We start from the raw sequence: 21,000 nt of genomic DNA, 5'->3' as shown, positions 1-21,000 counted from the left end.
CGTTCCACTCATAATACTGCCGGACAGCATTCAAACCCCTTCCACCTCCCACAGTCTGTTTCACATGAGTTCTCTGCCAGTGTAGCAGAAGTAAATATTCTCCCCGTCCCCTTCAAGCCTTGGCAGTAGATAGGTATGCTACCAGGATGGTGAACTTTAAAGACAGGTGTGTATGCAGAAAGGCTGACCTGCAGCGCTGGCGCACACGTCCACCTGTGGGTGGTGATCATATACGTAGCTTCCTCTCTGGGAGAACACAGCCGGTCATTTGATATTTTTGCCGCATGGGAGTTTGTGGTTGTTGTTGTTGGAAGAACATGGCTTTATTCTTAATTCTAAGACTTCATTGCTTCTCTCGCACGCCCGGCCTGTTGGCTGTGGATAACCCGTAGCTTTTAAAGAGAGCAAATGCACATGGTTTAGTGTCTGAGCAATGTTCTCCCTTGAGTTTTTTGTTTTTTGTATTAGTTCAGGCTGTGAGAGGGCCATCCGTGGTTTGTCTGTTTGTTTGTACCTTATATTCTTTTGTTTGTTAATTTTGCCTACTGTTACTCAACTACCCATGCCTATGTCACCTGTGTTGCCTGTACTATTATTATTATTATAGATTATTTCCAAGACAAATTTCTCTTAAGGTAGACAATAGAATGACATGGCAGGTCAAGGAAAGCATCAAGAAAAGCAAAGATTAAGAAATCGTTTTTGACATAGGCAACAAGGGTGGAGGTGTTTTTACACTTTTCAGACACTCAAAGTTTGAAAACTATGGATATTGTTTTAGAACCAACAACCTTTCTACATTATCTGGGGGTTTTGTGTGCAAAAAGTGGAATTAATTGTCAAAAAATTAGAAGAAAATGTGAAAATCACTTTTCGGACTAGATATAATCGCTTATTTTAAAACATACAGAAAAAAACACTAAAGATGGATCGTGAAAATTTGAAGACAAAAAAAATCTTGATCCTTAGACTCTATATTAGCAAAATATGCAAAAAAATAAATTTTTACATGAAAATCCAGCGGGACCCTATTTTCCAAACACAGCGTACTGTACTATTTCCACAAGGAGCTGCTGTGACACTTTTAAACGCGAGCATGTGACAAATAAATTACAATGACATTTGATCAAGTCATGAAGAAACTGCAGGGTTTCCCGCAGCATTTTGCAGTTAAGGCGCCGTCTTAGCAGCACACGCCTGCCACCTTAACTAGCCTGCGTCGCCAAAAATAAATAAATAAATGTTTATATATATATATATACGGTATGCATATGTAGGCCTATATGAGCAATGTCCGCCGTGTTACTCTAGGCTAGGCTACTGTTTTCTCCCTTTCATTTCAAACCGTGACCAACGCCAGTCTCCCTTCTCTGCAGAACGCATACAAAATAATAATAAAAAACGTGTGATGAACTGGAAGTTTTTACAATCTTTAAGTGCCGGAAATCCTCAAATTATGGCCGGGTTATATTATTTACTTAGGCTGCACAAAGCACAGGGTTTATTTAGAGCAGGCTTAATCGAGGCAGGCCTTTATCCGTTTCCAGTGGCGGGGATTTAAGTGTAAAATACCGAACTTGTCCTTTAAACAAAGTCACTTCTGTTGCTAGGCGACCCTAAACAAATGCTACGTGGTCTGTTTTTAACATTTCTCTAGTTTTATTGCAATGTATTCAGCTCCAAAAGTCCTCGGTTCAGCCCCAATTCGGCCGTGTGTGTGGTTCTGAAAATAAAACAGATAATAAGTACATGACTAGGTTAGATAAACCACTGCCTATTTAGAGCATGTTACATGCATCACGTAATGACAGTTATCTGAAGAAATGTGCATTGTAAGCTACACCAAGCATCACATCAGCTAACATGAATTTGATAAAATCCATTCCCTACTTTGTATACATTAACGTTAAACTCAAAACGTAAATGCTACATAATTCACATATCTGCAGTGAACCTACTTTGTTCACAGACGCACAACTTCCTAAACTGTATGTTGCCGTAGAGTAGGCTAATGAGCTGCTTACCTGCTAGAGGTTAGCTTATTAGCTCATTAGATAACCTGCTAAAGGTTAGCTTATTAGCTCATTAGATAACCTGCTAGAGGTTAGCTTATTAGCTCATTAGATAACCTGCTAAAGGTTAGAAGCTAGCTGCTAACCTGCTAGAGGTTAGCTTATTAGCTCATTAGATAACCTGCTAAAGGTTAGAAGCTAGCTGCTTACCTGCTAGAGGTTAGCTTATTAGCTCATTAGATAACCTGCTAAAGGTTAGAAGCTAGCTGCTGACATGCTAAAGGTGAGCTAATTGCTACGTTAGATAAATAGATACTTTATTCATCCCCAGAGGAAAATTACAGAACGTTACGTTATACGTTAACATTTGACAACTTTTCATTCAGTTTCGTTCAGTTAAAACCTTTATTGAAAACTTTATCAGCTACATACACAGCCAAACATGTTACTTACTTTCATCGGTGGCCACCAATGGTGTACTTCTTCCGAATGCTGTGTAGCTGAACCTAAGCTGACCTCAATGTTGCTACGTAATGACGTGTAACGTGAAGTCGCGCATGGATGTGGATGTCTCCGTCCTGCAGGCTGTAGCCAGAGCTCTCTCAACTCCGCTGCCATGTGTGTACTTAATAAACAAACATCCCCTTGATGTCCCCGGTATAACGTTATTGTCGGGCCCACATAAGGACGTCCTTGGGATGTTTTTGAAATGACCAAATGCGAATGTCATCCGAGGGACCTGACGGTGACGTCCCCAGAAAGTCCTGCACCGGACGTCGCGCAATAACTAAAGGATAACTTGCTCCAGACATCAATAACGTCAACGACACCTCCGCTAGAGAACAAGATGTTGGGGACCAATCGGGGGCGTCGTGAATGTCCGCTTAAAGTCCGGGGGACGTCCCGTGTTTGTCGGGTAATGTGTGTGTAGAGGAGCGTGAGAGGGCCGTGATGCTGGAGCAGGAGGTGAAGGCTAACGTGTGTGTGTGTGTGTGTGTGTGTGTGTGTGTGTGTAGAGGAGCGTGAGCGGGGCGTGATGCTGGAGCAGGAGGTGAAGGCTAACGAGGAGCGTCAGCGTCAGCTGGAGGAGCGCATGCGTGTGGAGCAGAGGAGTAACGAGGAGCGGATTCGCCTGGTGCTGCAGCAGATGGAGGAGGAGATGGAGGCCCAGCGCAGAGAGGCTCAGCGTGCTACAGGTACACACACATTATACACACACACATTATACACACACACACATTATACACACACACATATACACACACACATTATACACACACACACATTATACACACACACATTATACACACACACATTATACACACACACAGTATACACACACACATTATACACACACACATTATACACACACACATTATACACACACACATATATACACACACATTATACACACACACACATTATACACACACACATTATACACACACACAGTATACACACACACACATTATACACACACACATTATACACACACACATTATTCACACACACATTATACACACACACATTATACACACACACACATTATACACACACACATTATACACACACACACATTATACACACACATTATACACACACACATTATACACACACACACATTATACACACAAACACACATTATACACACAATATACACACACACACACACACACACATTATACACACACACACACACATTATACGTATAAGTAAGTATAAGTATAGTATATATACTTTTTTGACCCCGTTAGGGAAATTTGGTCTCTGCATTTAAGCCAATCGGTGAATTAGTGAAACACAAACAGCACTCAGTGAACACACAGTGAGGTGAAGCACACACTAATCCCGGCGCAGTGAGCTGCCTGCTACAACGGCGGCGCTCGGGGAGCAGTGAGGGGTTAGGAGTAATGCGTTACAAAAGTAATGTAATTACTGTAATATATTGCTGTTTGCGGTAACGCGGTAATGTAAGGCATTACAAAAAAAAAATTGGGTAATATTTACTCGGTACAAACTTCAGTAACGCGCGTTACAATGCATTTTAACCCAAAATTAAGCGCTTGTTTTGTTTTGATACATATTGCAAACACCACCGGAACAACAGACGAGAAAAAATCCGAGCAAAATAGTAGAACGTTATCTCCTGATACTGGTTGAAGATGACTGTGGCTGCAGCAGACTCAAAGTCGGACTCTATTTGCGGGATGGACATAAGCCTACGCTCATTATTTTTAGCTTGTCAGAGACAAGGATATGAAGAACATAATAGTTAGTGCACTTTGTGCGCGAAACCGAAAGATCTCACTATGCCTCGCGAAATAGCACAAGTCACTTAATGAAACATCTAAACTGGTGCCACGCTAATCTTTTTTATTCTTGATAAAACACAAACTATGTTCTTCTAGTGCATGTCAGCTTTGAGCTGTGAACTTGAATTAAAGAGAATAAAGGGATAGTGATTGTGTAGCCTGGCAGTGCCACCGCTCACACCACGCGCATCACGCACTTTGCGTAGGGCACCAAAGGACAGAGGGGGCACCCAAATGTAACCAATGAATAGTAGCTTTACTGCAAACTGCATTTCACTCTTCATCAATAACGTTTACAATGTCAGAATGCGGGCATTTTACGGGCAGCCGTGGCCCACTGGTTAGCACTCTGGACTTGTAACCGGAGGGTTGCCGGTCCGAGCCCCGACCAGTGGGCCGCGGCTGAAGTGCCCTTGAGCAAGGCACCTAACCCCTCACTGCTCCCCGAGCGCCGCCGTTTGTAGCAGGCAGCTCACTGCGCCGGGATTAGTGTGTGCTTCACCTCACTGTGTGTTCACTGTGTGCTGTTTGTGTTTCACTAATTCACCAATTGGCTTAAATGCAGAGACCAAATTTCCCTCACGGGATCAAAAAAGTATATATATATAAAAAAAAAAAAAGAATGCACTAACACCATGGTACATGGAAGTTTGATACTTTTTGGGTTCTCTCAATCTCCACCACGTACAGTAGTACTAGTAGAATGGAAGTGGTGGGTCTTGAATAATTCGTTTCCCAAGCATTTAGGCTACATGAAGCACATGATATGCCAAGTCGACAAAAAAATCCATTCAGATAGCTAGGTGGATACCAGGCTCATAATTCACTTTTATTTGCAAAACGAAATGTGAAGCAACATGTCATTGCATACTTTCCAAAGCAATGAAGGCTGCTTAAAACAACATTGTGCATATTATTGTTAATATTGTGCTATCAATGTAACTCAACAAACAAGCCTTGTAAACAAGAGCTGGCAAAAGGGCATTATGAAAATGTAAAGATCAAAGCTCTTAAAGTGACCGTGCACCATTTATAAGAAAACAGCATTTCTTTAGAAATTAATGTTAAAAAACACACCATAATGGTCTGTATAATAGGCCTTTTATTTTACTTTAGGTGTTTGAGTTATCATTGAAATGTCACTCACTCAAAGCCACTCACTTAGGGCACCGAAATGGCCAGCAGGCCACCATCTTGACATGTCTTTATTAAGCTTTGATTTACAATAGGCTCTCTATTGAGCAGGCCTAGGCCTTAAAGTTACAGTATTTATATCACAATTTACCAGACTTTGACCTTTTGTCTGTTTTTAACAAAATTCTGACTATGATTGTTCCTTGTTTTGCATCATGAGCACTGCGCCTATTGCATTCTTACTGTATGTTGTTAGCCTTAAGCCTAGCTCAGTCATTATGCTATACCACATCTCCCTCCATTGGAAGAGCAATGAGCTGCATTGAGCGTAATAAACTGCATTTAGAATGGCAAATCCATATTTCTAGATATTTTGGTGAAAGTAACTTAAAAGTAATGCAATAGTATTGTAATGCCTTACAATTCAGAGACAGTAATATTATAATGTAACAAATTACTTTGAAATGACAGTAATAAGTAATGCACAGTACATACCATTCCTACTGCCGTTCCTACTGGTCGGGGTTCGAACCGGCAACCCTCCGGTTACAAGTCCGAAGCGCTAACCAGTAGGCCACGGCTGCCCCTAATCCATTAAGTATGCCCTTCAAAATAGGGAACGCGAGCGACAGAAAGAAAATGGAAACAGCAGAGTTCTGTATGAGTTCCAATTTCTTTATATGTTTTTTTGGGAGACCAGTAAAAAGTGCATTGCAGTAGTCTGACCTGCTAGTGTTGAAGGCATGGATTGCAGTAGTGTAACCTGCTAGTGATAAAGGCATGGATTGCAGTAGTGTAACCTGCTAGTGATAAAGGCATGGACAGGATTGATTTCTCTGCATCTGGTTGTGTTAAAGAAGGCCGCACTTTGGCGATGTTTCTCAGGTGGAAATAAGCTGTCTGGGTAACTTAACTGATATGGGGCTTGAAGCTTAACTGCGCCTCTAAGATGACACATAGGCTTGTTACCTTTGCCCTGGTGTAACTTGACTCTGTATCTGAGATGACACATAGGGCTGTATTTAGCACACTGGCGCATGGCGTAAAACTCGTTTTCCACCCGGCGCGACGTTTAATTCCTTATTTTGCACGTTTAACTTTTAAACAATGCGCCCAGGGGTGTGCCAATTAACAACTTAGGGAGTGGCTTAGCGCATTGTCTAAAAATCGCTATTGTACACCTGGTCAGAAGTCTATGGCGAGTTGTTTATATGTTTTTTTTTAAGAGCCAACAGTTATTTTTAATGTCAACAGTCATATTGGCGGGTGCACCTATCATCCATGAACGCACACCAGCCACGTCCAAGCAAAACATCACAAATGGCACGATTACAATGGGAAACATAATTAGAATAAAGATATTACGAAATACTGTACATCTCATGATGAGTAGTTATTCACCATCATTTGCAAATTGGTAATGACGGTTAAAAGTGATTAGGGGAGAGGCGAGAGACACGTATGGAGCACAGCTGAAGACGCACTGTCACAAGATATAAGCAACTCCTCTGCAGGATAAATGTTGTTTTATTCAGTCATTTGAGCAATATTAGGGTAAGTGTTGCTTTTTCCAGCCTATGTTTTCGATGGTTACCCATTGTCAGTAAATTGTGAAAGTAACTGCATATAACTGTCTTTTCATTGACTGACACCGTGGTGAAGTTAGTTTCACTTTGCCAATGAGTTCAAATAATAGAGGCTATGCTAGGTTTTTAGTAAAGCATGGTTTAAGAATGACTATTCCATACGGTCTCGCAAGCAGCCTCCTTCAAATGCGCCATTGAATGTCAAAATACCGATGCATTTATTTGACATCGCGCTTTGCGCAGTTAAAGGGAATGACAGATGTCATTCTCATTGGTTTAAATGATGTTATGCCCCAAACACACCCATATGACTGATTAAAAAACCTAGGAACACCTTGTTGCGCCATGCGCTCCACGTTTGATAACGAAAACCCTCCCAATGTGGACTGGACACATCCTACTAAATTTGAATACGTTTTTGACGAGTGACGATGCGCTTTTGACTGTCATGATAGGGCCCATAGGCTTGTTACTTTTGCCCTGGTGTAACTTGACTCTATATATAAGATGACACCTAGGCTTGTTACTTTTGATTTGACTTGGTGTGCCAGGTTCGCAAGATGACTAAGAATGGTGTCTAAATAAAACAGGGAGACGCGTGTTGCTTAGGTGGCCATCTAAGCTGCAAAGCACTGTGGGAAACAATAGAAGGGGTGTCACGATTCTGCTCTCTCACACCGGTGTACAGGCTCGTGGAGTGTCACCATTACAGCCCTAATAAATAAACGTGCCTTGCCTTGACAATAAACGTGCCTTGCTAATAAACGTGCCTTGCCTTGCTAATAAACGTGCCTTGCCTTGACAGATAGCCAGCTTCACACACACACACACACACACACACACCCCACAGAGAGGAGGGACTCTGCAAATGTGCTAATAAACTTGCCTTGCCTTGCCTTGCTAATAAACTTGCCTTGCCTTGCCGTGCTAATAAACTTGCCTTGCCTTGCTAATAAACGTGCCTTGCCTTGACAGAGAGCCAGCTTCGCTAGCGGCGGTCATAATAAACTTGCCTTGTCTTGCCTTGCTAATAAACGTGCCTTGCCTTGCTAATAAACTTGCCTTGCCTTGCCTTGCTAAAAAACTTGCCTTGCCAGAGAGCCAGCTTCGCTAGCGGCGGTCATAATAAACTTGCCTTGTCTTGCCTTGCTAATAAACTTGCCTTGTCTTGCCTTGCCAGAGAGCCAGCTTCGCTAGCGGCGGTCATAATAAACTTGTCTTGCCTTGCCTTGCCAGAGAGCCAGCTCCGTGAGCAGGCCGCCCTGCTGCAGAGGGGCTTCCAGGAGCAGGCGGATCAGATGGGCCGGGCCATGCGGGCGGCCCAGCGGAGAGCAGAGGAGGCGCAGCAGGCCAAAAGCCAGGACCTCACCCGTCTGCTGGAGCAGCAGGACCGGCGCCACAACGAGGCCATGGCCATGATGCGGCAGCAGAATCAGGCCATCCAGAGCCAGAGACCAAGAGGAGGAGGAGGAGGCTGCTGCATCCAGTAACCACCAGCATCACATCATATCACCGCTATCCAATGAGCTCGACCCATCTCTCCATTTATCCAATGAGCTCGTCCCATCTCTCCCTTTATCCAATGAGCTCGCCCCATCTCTCCATTTATCCAATGAGCTCGCCCCATCTCTCCATTTATCCAATGAGCTCATCCCATCTCTCCATTTATCCAATGAGCTCGTCCCAATGAGCTCGTCCCATCTCTCCCTTTATCCAATGAGCTCGTCCCCTATTTCTCCCCTTAACAGTTGCAGGGAAGCCTGTCATCCCTCACCTGGACTGTGTGCAGTGTCTATTTGTACTTCACAGACTTGTGTTTACAGTAACTTACAGTACAGTAACTATATTATTATTATATTATATTATATTATATTATATTATATTATATTATATTATATTAAAGTGTAAGTTCAGTCTAAATTGACCCATAGTCCTGTTGTTGTAGCTCATCACATGCACCCATAGGAAAAAGAATGAGACAATTTGGGACAACATAGGCCAAGTTATGGACAACATAGGCCAAGTTATGGACAGGCAGCTTAAAGCAGATCCATGGGGGCAGTGGGGAGTTACTTTCAGTTTCAGTTTTGATGCCCCCATGAGCCCATTTCCGATGAGCTGCATGTGGTGAGCTTATACAACAGGGCTATGGGTCAATTTGCACTGAACTTACACTTTAAAGGAAACAGACTTGTATTTAGAGTATCTATATTAAAGGAAACAGACTTGTATTTACAGTATGTATATTAAAGGAACGTTCTGGACTTAAGTATAAGTATATATACTTTTTTGATCCCGTGAGGGAAATTTGGTCTCTGCATTTAACCCAATCGTGAATTAGTGAAACACAAACAGCACACAGTGAACACACAGTGAGGTGAAGCACACACTAATCCCGGCGCAGTGAGCTGCCTGCTACAATGGGGCGCTCGGGGAGCAGTGAGGGGTTAGGTGCCTTGCTCAAGGGCACTTCAGCCGCGGCCCACTGGTCGGGGTTCCGGCAACCCTCCGGTTACAAATCCAGAGTGCTAACCAGTGGGCCACGGCTGCCCTCAAGACACACTTAGAGTCTATTTCCAGAACAGGTTCAAGCTGTTGTTTAAGAGCATAATTACAGCTGTGTGCCGAATAATGGCAGTGTGTTTAAAAAAAATCCTCAGAATAGCTGTAAAGCTCAAAATCCTTAAAATAGCTCTTAATTCCATAATGTCAATACATTGGGAACACTGCACATTCAATTTCAAATCAAAACATGACCAAAATTGATCAGGTTTGTGTTATACTTTCACAGAAAGGAATGTTAGGCTGTTCAAAAAAATAGCAGTGCATTTTTCTTTACAAACTCAAACATTTACTGTATAAACTGAAAAATTAATCATTGAATCATTGCACTAATATCTAGTTGCATTACCATTATTTCTGAGAATTGCTTCACATCTGTGTTGCATGGAGTCGACCAACTACTGGCACCTGTGAACAGGTATTCCAGCCCAGGACGATTGAACTACATTCCACAATTCCTCTGCATTTCTGGGTTTTGCCTCAGAAACAGCATCTTTGATGTCACCCCACAATGATTCCTGTGAATATGTCAAGACCCAATATGTGGCATCTACTTATTGCACTGCAGCTGCACTGCAGCTAGAAAGTAGGGAAGCACCAGAAGCAGAGGAGGGGGAGGGGGGCATTTTTTTATCAAATTAATTTGAGACATAGTTTGATTAATCTGACAACGTAAAGCACCATACAAATTGTACATGAAAAAAAAGTACATGTCATATATGTATTCCCAAAAGTCCAAGCTTTCAAATGGTGTATAATATTACTATGCTACATAACAATATGGTGCATAAAATTGATTTAGAATGGTGGGGGGAGGTGTGCCGTGGAAGGCCCACTGTTCCATAACTGGTTTAAACTCAGTTGAATTTATTGCCATTTTGATGCTGTAGATAAAATGTTTCAGTTCCAAGTCTTCTTTGAAGAAAAACGAGTTTTAAACTCATATTGTTTTTTTTATCTGTTTAATCATATAGGCCCATAGTCATATAGGCCCATAGTCATATAGGCCCATAGTCATATAGGCCCATAGTCATATCATATAGGCCCATAGTCATATAGGCCCATAGTCATATCATATAGGCCCATAGTCATATAGGCCCATAGTCATATCATATAGGCCCATAGTCATATAGGCCCATAGTCATATCATATAGGCCCATAGTCATATAGGCCCATAGTCATATAGGCCCATAGTCATATCATATAGGCCCATAGTCATATCATATAGGCCCATAGTCATATCATATAGGCCCATAGTCATATAGGCCCATAGTCATATCATATAGGCCCATAGTCATATCATATAGGCCCATAGTCATATCATATAGGCCCATAGTCATATAGGCCCATAGTCATATCATATAGGCCCATAGTCATATCATATAGGCCCATAGTCATATAGGCCCATAGTCATATCATATAGGCCCATAGTCATATCATATAGGCCCATAGTCATATAGGCCCATAGTCATATCATATAGGCCCATAGTCATATAGGCCCATAGTCATATCATATAGGCCCATAGTCATGTCATATAGGCCCATAGTCATATCATATAGGCCCATAGTCATATCATATAGGCCCATAGTCATATCATATAGGCCCATAGTCATGTCATATAGGCCCATAGTCATATAGGCCCATAGTCATATCATATAGGCCCATAGTCATATAGGCCCATAGTCATATCATATAGGCCCATAGTCATATCATATTGGCCCATAGTCCATAGTCATGTCATATAGGCCCATAGTCATATTATTATTATTATTAACTTTATTTGTTATAGAGGGACAGTACACTAATTGACATTTTACAAAGAAAATGTAAATGCACCCAATTATAGCCAAAAGGCTAGTTTCCATTGGTAGTCCCCCTGCCAGAAGGAGCATGGCAAAATTACCTATTAATTAAAAGAATAAATTACAGCAAAAAAGCAAGCAAAACAAAAATAAAACAATTACAATATATATAAAAAAAACAGATGTGTTACACATCTGTCTGCAACCCTCCCAAACCCAACACACACACATCCACAAAAGAGGAGGGAGGTGTGCCGTGGAAGGCCCACTGTTCCATAACTGGTTTAAACTCAGTTGAATTTATTGCCATTTTGATGCTGTAGATAAAATGTTTCAGTTCCAAGTCTTCTTTGAAGAAAAACGAGTTTTAAACTCATATTGTTTTTTTTATCTGTTTAATCATATAGGCCCATAGTCATATAGGCCCATAGTCATATCATATAGGCCCATAGTCATATAGGCCCATAGTCATATAGGCCCATAGTCATATCATATAGGCCCATAGTCATATAGGCCCATAGTCATATCATATAGGCCTATAGTCATATAGGCCCATAGTCATATCATATAGGCCCATAGTCATATAGGCCCATAGTCATATCATATAGGCCCATAGTCATATAGGCCCATAGTCATATAGGCCCATAGTCATATAGGCCCATAGTCATATCATATAGGCCCATAGTCATATAGGCCCATAGTCATATCATATAGGCCCATAGTCATATAGGCCCATAGTCATATCATATAGGCCCATAGTCATATCATATAGGCCCATAGTCATATCATATAGGCCCATAGTCATATAGGCCCATAGTCATATCATATAGGCCCATAGTCATATCATATAGGCCCATAGTCATGTCATATAGGCCCATAGTCATATAGGCCCATAGTCATATCATATAGGCCCATAGTCATATCATATTGGCCCATAGTCCATAGTCATGTCATATAGGCCCATAGTCATATTATTATTATTATTAACTTTATTTGTTATAGAGGGACAGTACACTAATTGACATTTTACAAAGAAAATGTAAATGCACCCAATTATAGCCAAAAGGCTAGTTTCCATTGGTAGTCCCCCTGCCAGAAGGAGCATGGCAAAATTACCTATTAATTAAAAGAATAAATTACAGCAAAAAAGCAAGCAAAACAAAAATAAAACAATTACAATATATATAAAAAAAACAGATGTGTTACACATCTGTCTGCAACCCTCCCAAACCCAACACACACACATCCACAAAAGAGGAGGGAGGTGTGCCGTGGAAGGCCCACTGTTCCATAACTGGTTTAAACTCAGTTGAATTTATTGCCATTTTGATGCTGTAGATAAAATGTTTCAGTTCCAAGTCTTCTTTGAAGAAAAACGAGTTTTAAACTCATATTGTTTTTTTTATCTGTTTAATCATATAGGCCCATAGTCATATAGGCCCATAGTCATATCATATAGGCCCATAGTCATATAGGCCCATAGTCATATCATATAGGCCCATAGTCATATAGGCCCATAGTCATATCATATAGGCCCATAGTCATATCATATAGGCCCATAGTCATATCATATAGGCCCATAGTCATATAGGCCCATAGTCATATCATATAGGCCCATAGTCATATAGGCCCATAGTCATATCATATAGGCCCATAGTCATATCATATAGGCCCATAGTCATATCATATTGGCCCATAGTCCATAGTCATGTCATATAGGCCCATAGTCATATTATTATTATTATTAACTTTATTTGTTATAGAGGGACAGTACACTAATTGACATTTTACAAAGAAAATGTAAATGCACCCAATTATAGCCAAAAGGCTAGTTTCCATTGGTAGTCCCCCTGCCAGAAGGAGCATGGCAAAATTACCTATTAATTAAAAGAATAAATTACAGCAAAAAAGCAAGCAAAACAAAAATAAAACAATTACAATATATATAAAAAAAACAGATGTGTTACACATCTGTCTGCAACCCTCCCAAACCCAACACACACACATCCACAAAAGAGGAGGGAGGTGTGCCGTGGAAGGCCCACTGTTCCATAACTGGTTTAAACTCAGTTGAATTTATTGCCATTTTGATGCTGTAGATAAAATGTTTCAGTTCCAAGTCTTCTTTGAAGAAAAACGAGTTTTAAACTCATATTGTTTTTTTTATCTGTTTAATCATATAGGCCCATAGTCATATAGGCCCATAGTCATATCATATATGCCCATAGTCATATAGGCCCATAGTCATATAGGCCCATAGTCATATCATATAGGCCCATAGTCATATAGGCCCATAGTCATATCATATAGGCCTATAGTCATATAGGCCCATAGTCATATCATATAGGCCCATAGTCATATAGGCCCATAGTCATATCATATAGGCCCATAGTCATATAGGCCCATAGTCATATAGGCCCATAGTCATATCATATAGGCCCATAGTCATATAGGCCCATAGTCATATCATATAGGCCCATAGTCATATAGGCCCATAGTCATATCATATAGGCCCATAGTCATATCATATAGGCCCATAGTCATATAGGCCCATAGTCATATCATATAGGCCCATAGTCATATAGGCCCATAGTCATATCATATAGGCCCATAGTCATATCATATAGGCCCATAGTCATGTCATATAGGCCCATAGTCATATAGGCCCATAGTCATATCATATAGGCCCATAGTCATATAGGCCCATAGTCATATCATATAGGCCCATAGTCATATCATATTGGCCCATAGTCCATAGTCATGTCATATAGGCCCATAGTCATATTATTATTATTATTAACTTTATTTGTTATAGAGGGACAGTACACTAATTGACATTTTACAAAGAAAATGTAAATGCACCCAATTATAGCCAAAAGGCTAGTTTCCATTGGTAGTCCCCCTGCCAGAAGGAGCATGGCAAAATTACCTATTAATTAAAAGAATAAATTACAGCAAAAAAGCAAGCAAAACAAAAATAAAACAATTACAATATATATAAAAAAAACAGATGTGTTACACATCTGTCTGCAACCCTCCCAAACCCAACACACACACATCCACAAAAGACACACACACACACACACACACACACACACACACACACACACACACACAGCCTATTGACACACACACACACCAGAAGCACGCACACCAGAGATACACACAAACACACACACACACACACACACACACTCCAACAATCATACTCTTCCAATCTCATACTCTAATGCTGACAGACCTGGCTGTCTATCAGCCATTTCTTTAATTTTAATTTGAATGAACTATAAGAACTGGATTCTCTTATGTTTTGTGGGATTGTATTCCACTCACTAGCTGCTTTATAAGTGAAAACTGATTGACCAAAAGTTGATTTCTTGTAAGGCACTGCACAATCACCTCTAGCAGCCCCTCTAGTAACACTGGTTACAGATGATCTAAATTGCAGTAGGCTGCAAAGTGGTGGTGGAGCTAAGCTGTGTCGGATTTTATATACAAGACAACAATTTTTAAACATTACAAGATTGTTCCAACTTAGAAGCCTATATTTGTTAAGTATTGGACAGTGATGAAAAGATCTTGTTTTTTTATCTAAAATCTTGACAGCTTGTTTATATAAAGATATTATTGGCTTTAATGTCATGGAGTTTGCAGTGGCCCATGTTGGTAGACAGTAATTAATATGTGACATTATAAGAGAGAACATGTAAATTTTTGCAGCCTCTGTTGACATATCATTTCTAAGATGTCTAAAATGTTTAAGTGTAAAGTTTGTGATCCTGCTCACCTTTTTAACATGTTGCTTGAAAGTCAGGTTACTGTCCAAAATAATACCTAAATATTTATATTAATTTACAATTTGAATTCTCTGCCCTGAAATGAAAACATCAGGCTCTGTATAAGATTTTTTTGTTTTAGCAAAGAACATGGCTACAGTTTTAGAGGTGTTAAGTTCTAAATGACAATTATTCAACCAATTTGAAACATTAATCATAACTTTTGTCAGCTGTACTGCAACCTCAGAATGATTTTTACCTTTAATAAAAATGACAGTATCATCTGCATACATAAGGATCTCACTGCCTTGGCACACAGATGGAAGGTCATTTATATAAAGACTGAAAAGAATTGGACCCAAAATTGAGCCTTGGGGTACCCCTGTTACAAGATCTTTAAAGGAGGATCTTGTATTTTGTATTTTAACACATTGCGAGCGGTTAGTAAGATATGATTTAAACCAGTTAGATGTATACTGAGAAAAATTAAACTGAACAAATTTTAACTGAAGAATATTATGATTAACTGTATCAAACGCTTTTCATAAATCCAGAAATATCGCCCCAACCACACCCCCTCTGTCTATTAAAGACTTAACTCTTTCAATAAAATAAACAGTTGCCGTTTCTGTTGAGTGGTGTGCCCTAAATCCATGTTGCATCGGATGTAGGAGTTGGCTAGAATTTAGATGAAGAATTAGTTGGTCCGCCGCTAACTTTTCTATGACTTTGGACATAACAGGGAGAATACTTATTGGTCTATAATTTGAAACTAACTGCGGTTCATCATTCTTAAAGATAGGAACAACAACTGCAGGCTTCCAATATTGGGGAAAGCTCCCTCGACCCTGAGTCAGAGAAATATTTACAATATGCGTGATTGGTTTAATCAATGAACCTGCACACTCCCTAATCATAGCAGAGTCCATTTCATAAATATCTTTTGAATATTTAGGTTTGAGTAAATCAATCACTTTTAATACTTGCGCTTCAGAGACTCTGGGTCCTGTTATTAGTTCCTTGATATCATATTGCTGGTGCAAGGGAAAATTGTTGGCAATAGTAGCTACCGAATAGGCCCATAGTCATATCATATAGGCCCATAGTCATATAGGCCCATAGTCATATAGGCCCATAGTCATATCATATAGGCCCATAGTCATATAGGCCCATAGTCATATCATATAGGCCCATAGTCATATCATATAGGCCCATTGTCATATAGGCCCATAGTCATATCATATAGGCCCATAGTCATATCATATAGGCCCCTAGTCATATAGGCCCATAGTCATATCGGCCCATAGTCATATCATATAGGCCCATAGTCATATCATATAGGCCCATATCATATAGGCCCATAGTCATGTCATATAGGCCCATAGTCATATAGGCCCATAGTCATATCATATAGGCCCATAGTCATATAGGCCCATAGTTATATCATATAGGCCCATAGTCATGTCATATAGGCCCATAGTCATATCATATGACCCATAGTCATATCATATAGGCCCATAGTCATATAGGCCCATAGTCATATCATATAGGCCCATAGTCATATAGGCCCATAGTCATATCATATAGGCCCATAGTCATATCATATAGGCCCATAGTCATATAGGCCCATAGTCATTTCATATAGGCCCATAGTCATATCATATAGGCCCATAGTCATATAGGCCCATAGTCATATCATATAGGCCCATAGTCATATAGGCCCATAGTCATATCATATAGGCCCATAGTCATATCAATATCATATAGGCCCATAGTCATATCATATAGGCCCATAGTCATATCATATAGGCCCATAGTCATATAGGCCCATAGTCATATCATATAGGCCCATAGTCAGATCATATAGGCCCCTAGTCTTATCATATATGGAATGGAATGGAATGGAAATCTATTTATTTGAATCAGGGACAATGCACAAAATAACATTTATCCTGGGATCCAGGGAAATATGTCTTGGGCCAGGTTGTCAGGGCTCGAAATTAACGATGTCCCGACGTCCCGGGGACCATAAAAAATGCTTCTGGGACACAATAGAATGATGTCTGGGACAACTCTGGGACAGTAGAAAAAATGGCAAAGCAAATTTCAAAATAGGTATTTTTTCCTAAACTGTTCACATGGGAATCTAAACGTATCTTTCTCGTCTGAATAAAATTATAAAAAATTTGACCTGGCGTAACGGGCAGCTGGCAAAAGCAGCATTAGCCAGCTTATCTGTAAAGAAGCGGTTTTGTACATGCAGCCTTACAACACTGTTAACTGCTCTTCAAATCACTGTAGGCTACAATGTTATTTTTGGTACAAATATAGTAAGATGCCCAAATGGGCTGGGTGCTTCCGTTTCCTTAGGAATTCGCCATATTGGTTAAATGAATATTAAGTGACTCATGGGCTGACACAAAAATAGGGCATGGGCGGTAGGCCTAATGGGTCACTTTCCGATATTCCTAGGTAAACTTACCTAACTAGCAGGCAGGTAAATGACATTTGTTTGTATGACATTGTGAACATTTTTGACTGATAGTGTAGGCTTAAGGTTACACTGGTGTTCTAAAAAAAACGAGATGACAGTCCTCTCTGACTAAAACTCTGCGTGTTTCCTGTCAGTGACAGACAAACGTCACCAATATCATGCTGAGCTAAATAGCAACTGCAACTGCGATTTGACAAAACGATAGTGTTGCAAGGTAGCCTATAACAATGAAAACAGTTATTTAAGTTAGCATTTGACATTTCACTGTGGCAGTTAAGGCCAGGGGTGTCCAAACTGCGGCCCGCCACGCACTTTAATCCGGCCTGCCGAGCATTTAATTAAGTTATCATAGGCCGCTGCTATTTTTTCCAGCAATAGACGACGTTGTGGTTAACTTTAGGCTACTGCAAACTGCTTTACTCTTTGATCCCTCACGGGATCAAAAGAGTATATATATACTTATCTTAGAGAATGTTTACAATGTCAAAACAGCTTGTTACATCGAGATACATAGTTGCAGCAGATCTAACTACGTTTTGCTACTTAATTTAATTGGGAACGCATTTGAGTGTGCACGAGAGGGTGAGAGCGCGGCAGGAGAGTAGCCTATCTGACAGCTTCGTGGTAATTTCCCATGCTACTTATAGTTTTCACTGAGATCTGAGGCCATGACATCACACCAAACTGACATTGAAATTAAAGACACATGAAAATAGAATATTGACGGAATGTTTTACTACCCTGTCCATCAAAACGACGGACAATGAGAATGTCAAGTGCAACCTCAAAAAAGAGCCAAAAGTGCAATCTCTGAAAATGAGTGTTGTGTGAAACAGCAGATGATTAATGTTAATAAAATGGTGTTTAATAAATTGTTCAGAACTGACATGGTGGACCAGAATGAGTTAATTACAGTAAGTGATGTAAGTTACTGATTATTATGCTGTTTATTATGTAGAATAGGAAAAAACAAGAACTTGAATTTGGGACAATGGTGTTTAAGTCCAGGACAGTGCCAAGTAGAATTCGGGACAGCTGCGGGAAACTGAGAAAAAAAGTTAATTTCGAGCCCTGCAGGTTGTAGCAGCAATTGCTAATTTGCACCTGTAGTCCCTGGGCAAGTATAAAAACATAAAATAAAATAACAGTAAAATAAATAAATTCAATAGGACTAAAGGTGATGTGATGGCCATAGTATTTTACAAACAAGCAGTCTTAGAATAGAAACATGGACGCCAGGATACACATACAACTAAAGCCTGTTTAGTACTATCCAGCTCCACACACACACACACACACACACACACACACACACCCCCGCACACACACACACACACAACATCTTAAAAATGTGTGCAAACTTGTCTACTTAACATCCAACTCTTAGTCAAGCATGAACAGGTATGAGAATTTGTACATAATATGAATTCTGTGGGGAGGGCATTTTACTGTCTCATGGCCACACATGAGAAAGAGGAACTCCCAAATTGGGTTTTACGACGAGGGATACGATGAGGGATGCTACACTCCCCCCTTGACACGTCGTGTAGTTCGCTCAGAATTTTCAGAGCAGATTGTTACAAACCTTTTTTAAAGGGGGAGCAGTAGCACTGTGGATTATTTTATGTAGTAAAGACACATTTGAGTGTTTCATTAGATTTATGATTATTTTATGTAATAAAGACACATTTGAGTGTTTCATTAGATTTTCAAAACTCAATAAACTATTTTTGGCCAGTATATGACAGTGATGATACTGGCGTGGCTTTTTGTCATGGATTTAAGGCAGTTTTTGTACAAAGATTCTAAAGGTTTTATCACTGTTTTACTTGCCTGAGACCAGGATGTGATGCAGTATAGGAGGTGAGGGATGATCATTGCTTGTAAGTATGTACTAGATGCCTCAGTGGTAAGATAACTTCTTATATATTTAACATTTGCTAAATTAAATTTCAGTGTATTGCACAATTTTTTAACATGATCTTTGAAAGTAAGATTAGAATCAAGAGTTACTCCCAAATATTTAAATTTCTCTACATGTTTTATGTTTAGTTGATTTACTGACATTTTGGGATAGGTATTGGGTTTAGATCCAATGGTAAAGAACATAGATACAGTCTTTTCAACATTCAATGTAAGGCATGAATCCTGTAACCAGTCAGTAACCCTGCTCATAACACTTGTTAGCTTATTTGCCACATCTGTTGCACTTCTCCCATGGACATACAAAACATTGTCATCAGCATACATAATAATATCTATGCTCTTGCAAATCAGTGTCATCAGCATACATAATAATATATGTGCTCTTGCAAAACAGTGTCATCAGCATACATAATAATATCTATGCTCTTGCTAACAGAAGGCAGGTCATTAATATACAAGGGCCTAGAATTGACCCCTGTGGTACTATTAAAGAGCAGAGGGCCTAGAATTGACCCCTGTGGCACTCCCAGGGTAGAGCAGAGGACCTAGAATTGACCCCTGTGGCACTCCCAGGGTAGAGCAGAGGGCCTAGAATTGACCCCTGTGGCACTATTTACTTGCCAAAATATAGGCCCATAGTCATATCATATAGGCCCGAACAGGGTTCCCACGGGTCATGGAATTTCTGGAATATCATGGAATTTTGGAAAGTTTGGTGTAATGTAATATGGTTATGGTTTAGACCTGATTAGTTCACGGGCAATAGGTCGCCTGGACACTAGGGGGAGACTCTCTAGATTAAGTTTAGAGTGGTAATGCAATGCAAGGGTTTTTCAGTAAAGAATCTTAAAATGAATAAAATGATCAAAAGTCTATTCCAGACATGGAAAGTCGGGTAAATTTATCATTTTTGGGGCAAAGTCATGGAATATCAGGGAATTTTGTTGTAGCAGTTTAAATATTTCCACGCAGAACTGGTGCATATCTGGTAATTTGCTTAACTGCTTCCTCGAGTATCCCAACTGTGTTTATTCAGTGCCCCTTTATTCATCTCTCACTCAAAAAAGTCAAATATTCTTGAACGCTATACATTAAATAGTATAGTAAGTCATGGAAATTCATTTTTTTTGTCAGGGAAAAGTCATGTAATTTTACATTTGACTTAGAGTGGGAACCCTGATAGTCATAGCACATGATTGAGAGATACATTATGGACAAAACTCACAAATGCTGACCTACTGGAAACGAGTACAATCGAATGCCACTAGTTGGAGTGGCCACTTCTAAACTCGCCGCAAGTCGATCTACCCCAATTTAAAAGTTGAGAGTGAAGTGCACAAGTTCCATGTAGGTCCTATGATTATTAACATAGGTTCTATGTAATTATTTAGGTTC

At 40.1% G+C, this 21,000-nt stretch overlaps 1 protein-coding gene across 6 annotated transcripts in view; it reads left to right on the top strand.

The window, feature by feature from the left end:
- The window catches only part of LOC143099994 (guanylate-binding protein 4-like), a 45,761-nt gene extending 36,448 nt beyond the window's left edge, over positions 1-9,313 (top strand). For all 6 annotated transcript variants that reach the window (XM_076262902.1, XM_076262900.1, XM_076262899.1 and 3 more), the window contains 2 exons: positions 3,029-3,208; positions 8,281-9,313. In XM_076262902.1, coding sequence (XP_076119017.1) covers positions 3,029-3,208; positions 8,281-8,534 — 434 coding nt within the window. In that variant the 3' untranslated portion in view covers positions 8,535-9,313. The remainder of the gene's footprint in view (positions 1-3,028; positions 3,209-8,280) is intronic.
- Positions 9,314-21,000: the final 11,687 nt, after the last annotated feature.

This window comes from Alosa pseudoharengus, unplaced genomic scaffold (genome assembly GCF_046254945.1).
Source record: "Alosa pseudoharengus isolate Yale_2024_CS ecotype anadromous, Long Island Sound unplaced genomic scaffold, YU_APseudo_1.1 YU_APseudo_1.1_scf_3, whole genome shotgun sequence".
NCBI classification, from domain to species: domain Eukaryota; kingdom Metazoa; phylum Chordata; class Actinopteri; order Clupeiformes; family Clupeidae; genus Alosa; species Alosa pseudoharengus.
The sequence above is the reverse complement of the archived record's forward strand: the minus strand, read 5'-3'. Positions and strand labels throughout refer to the sequence as shown.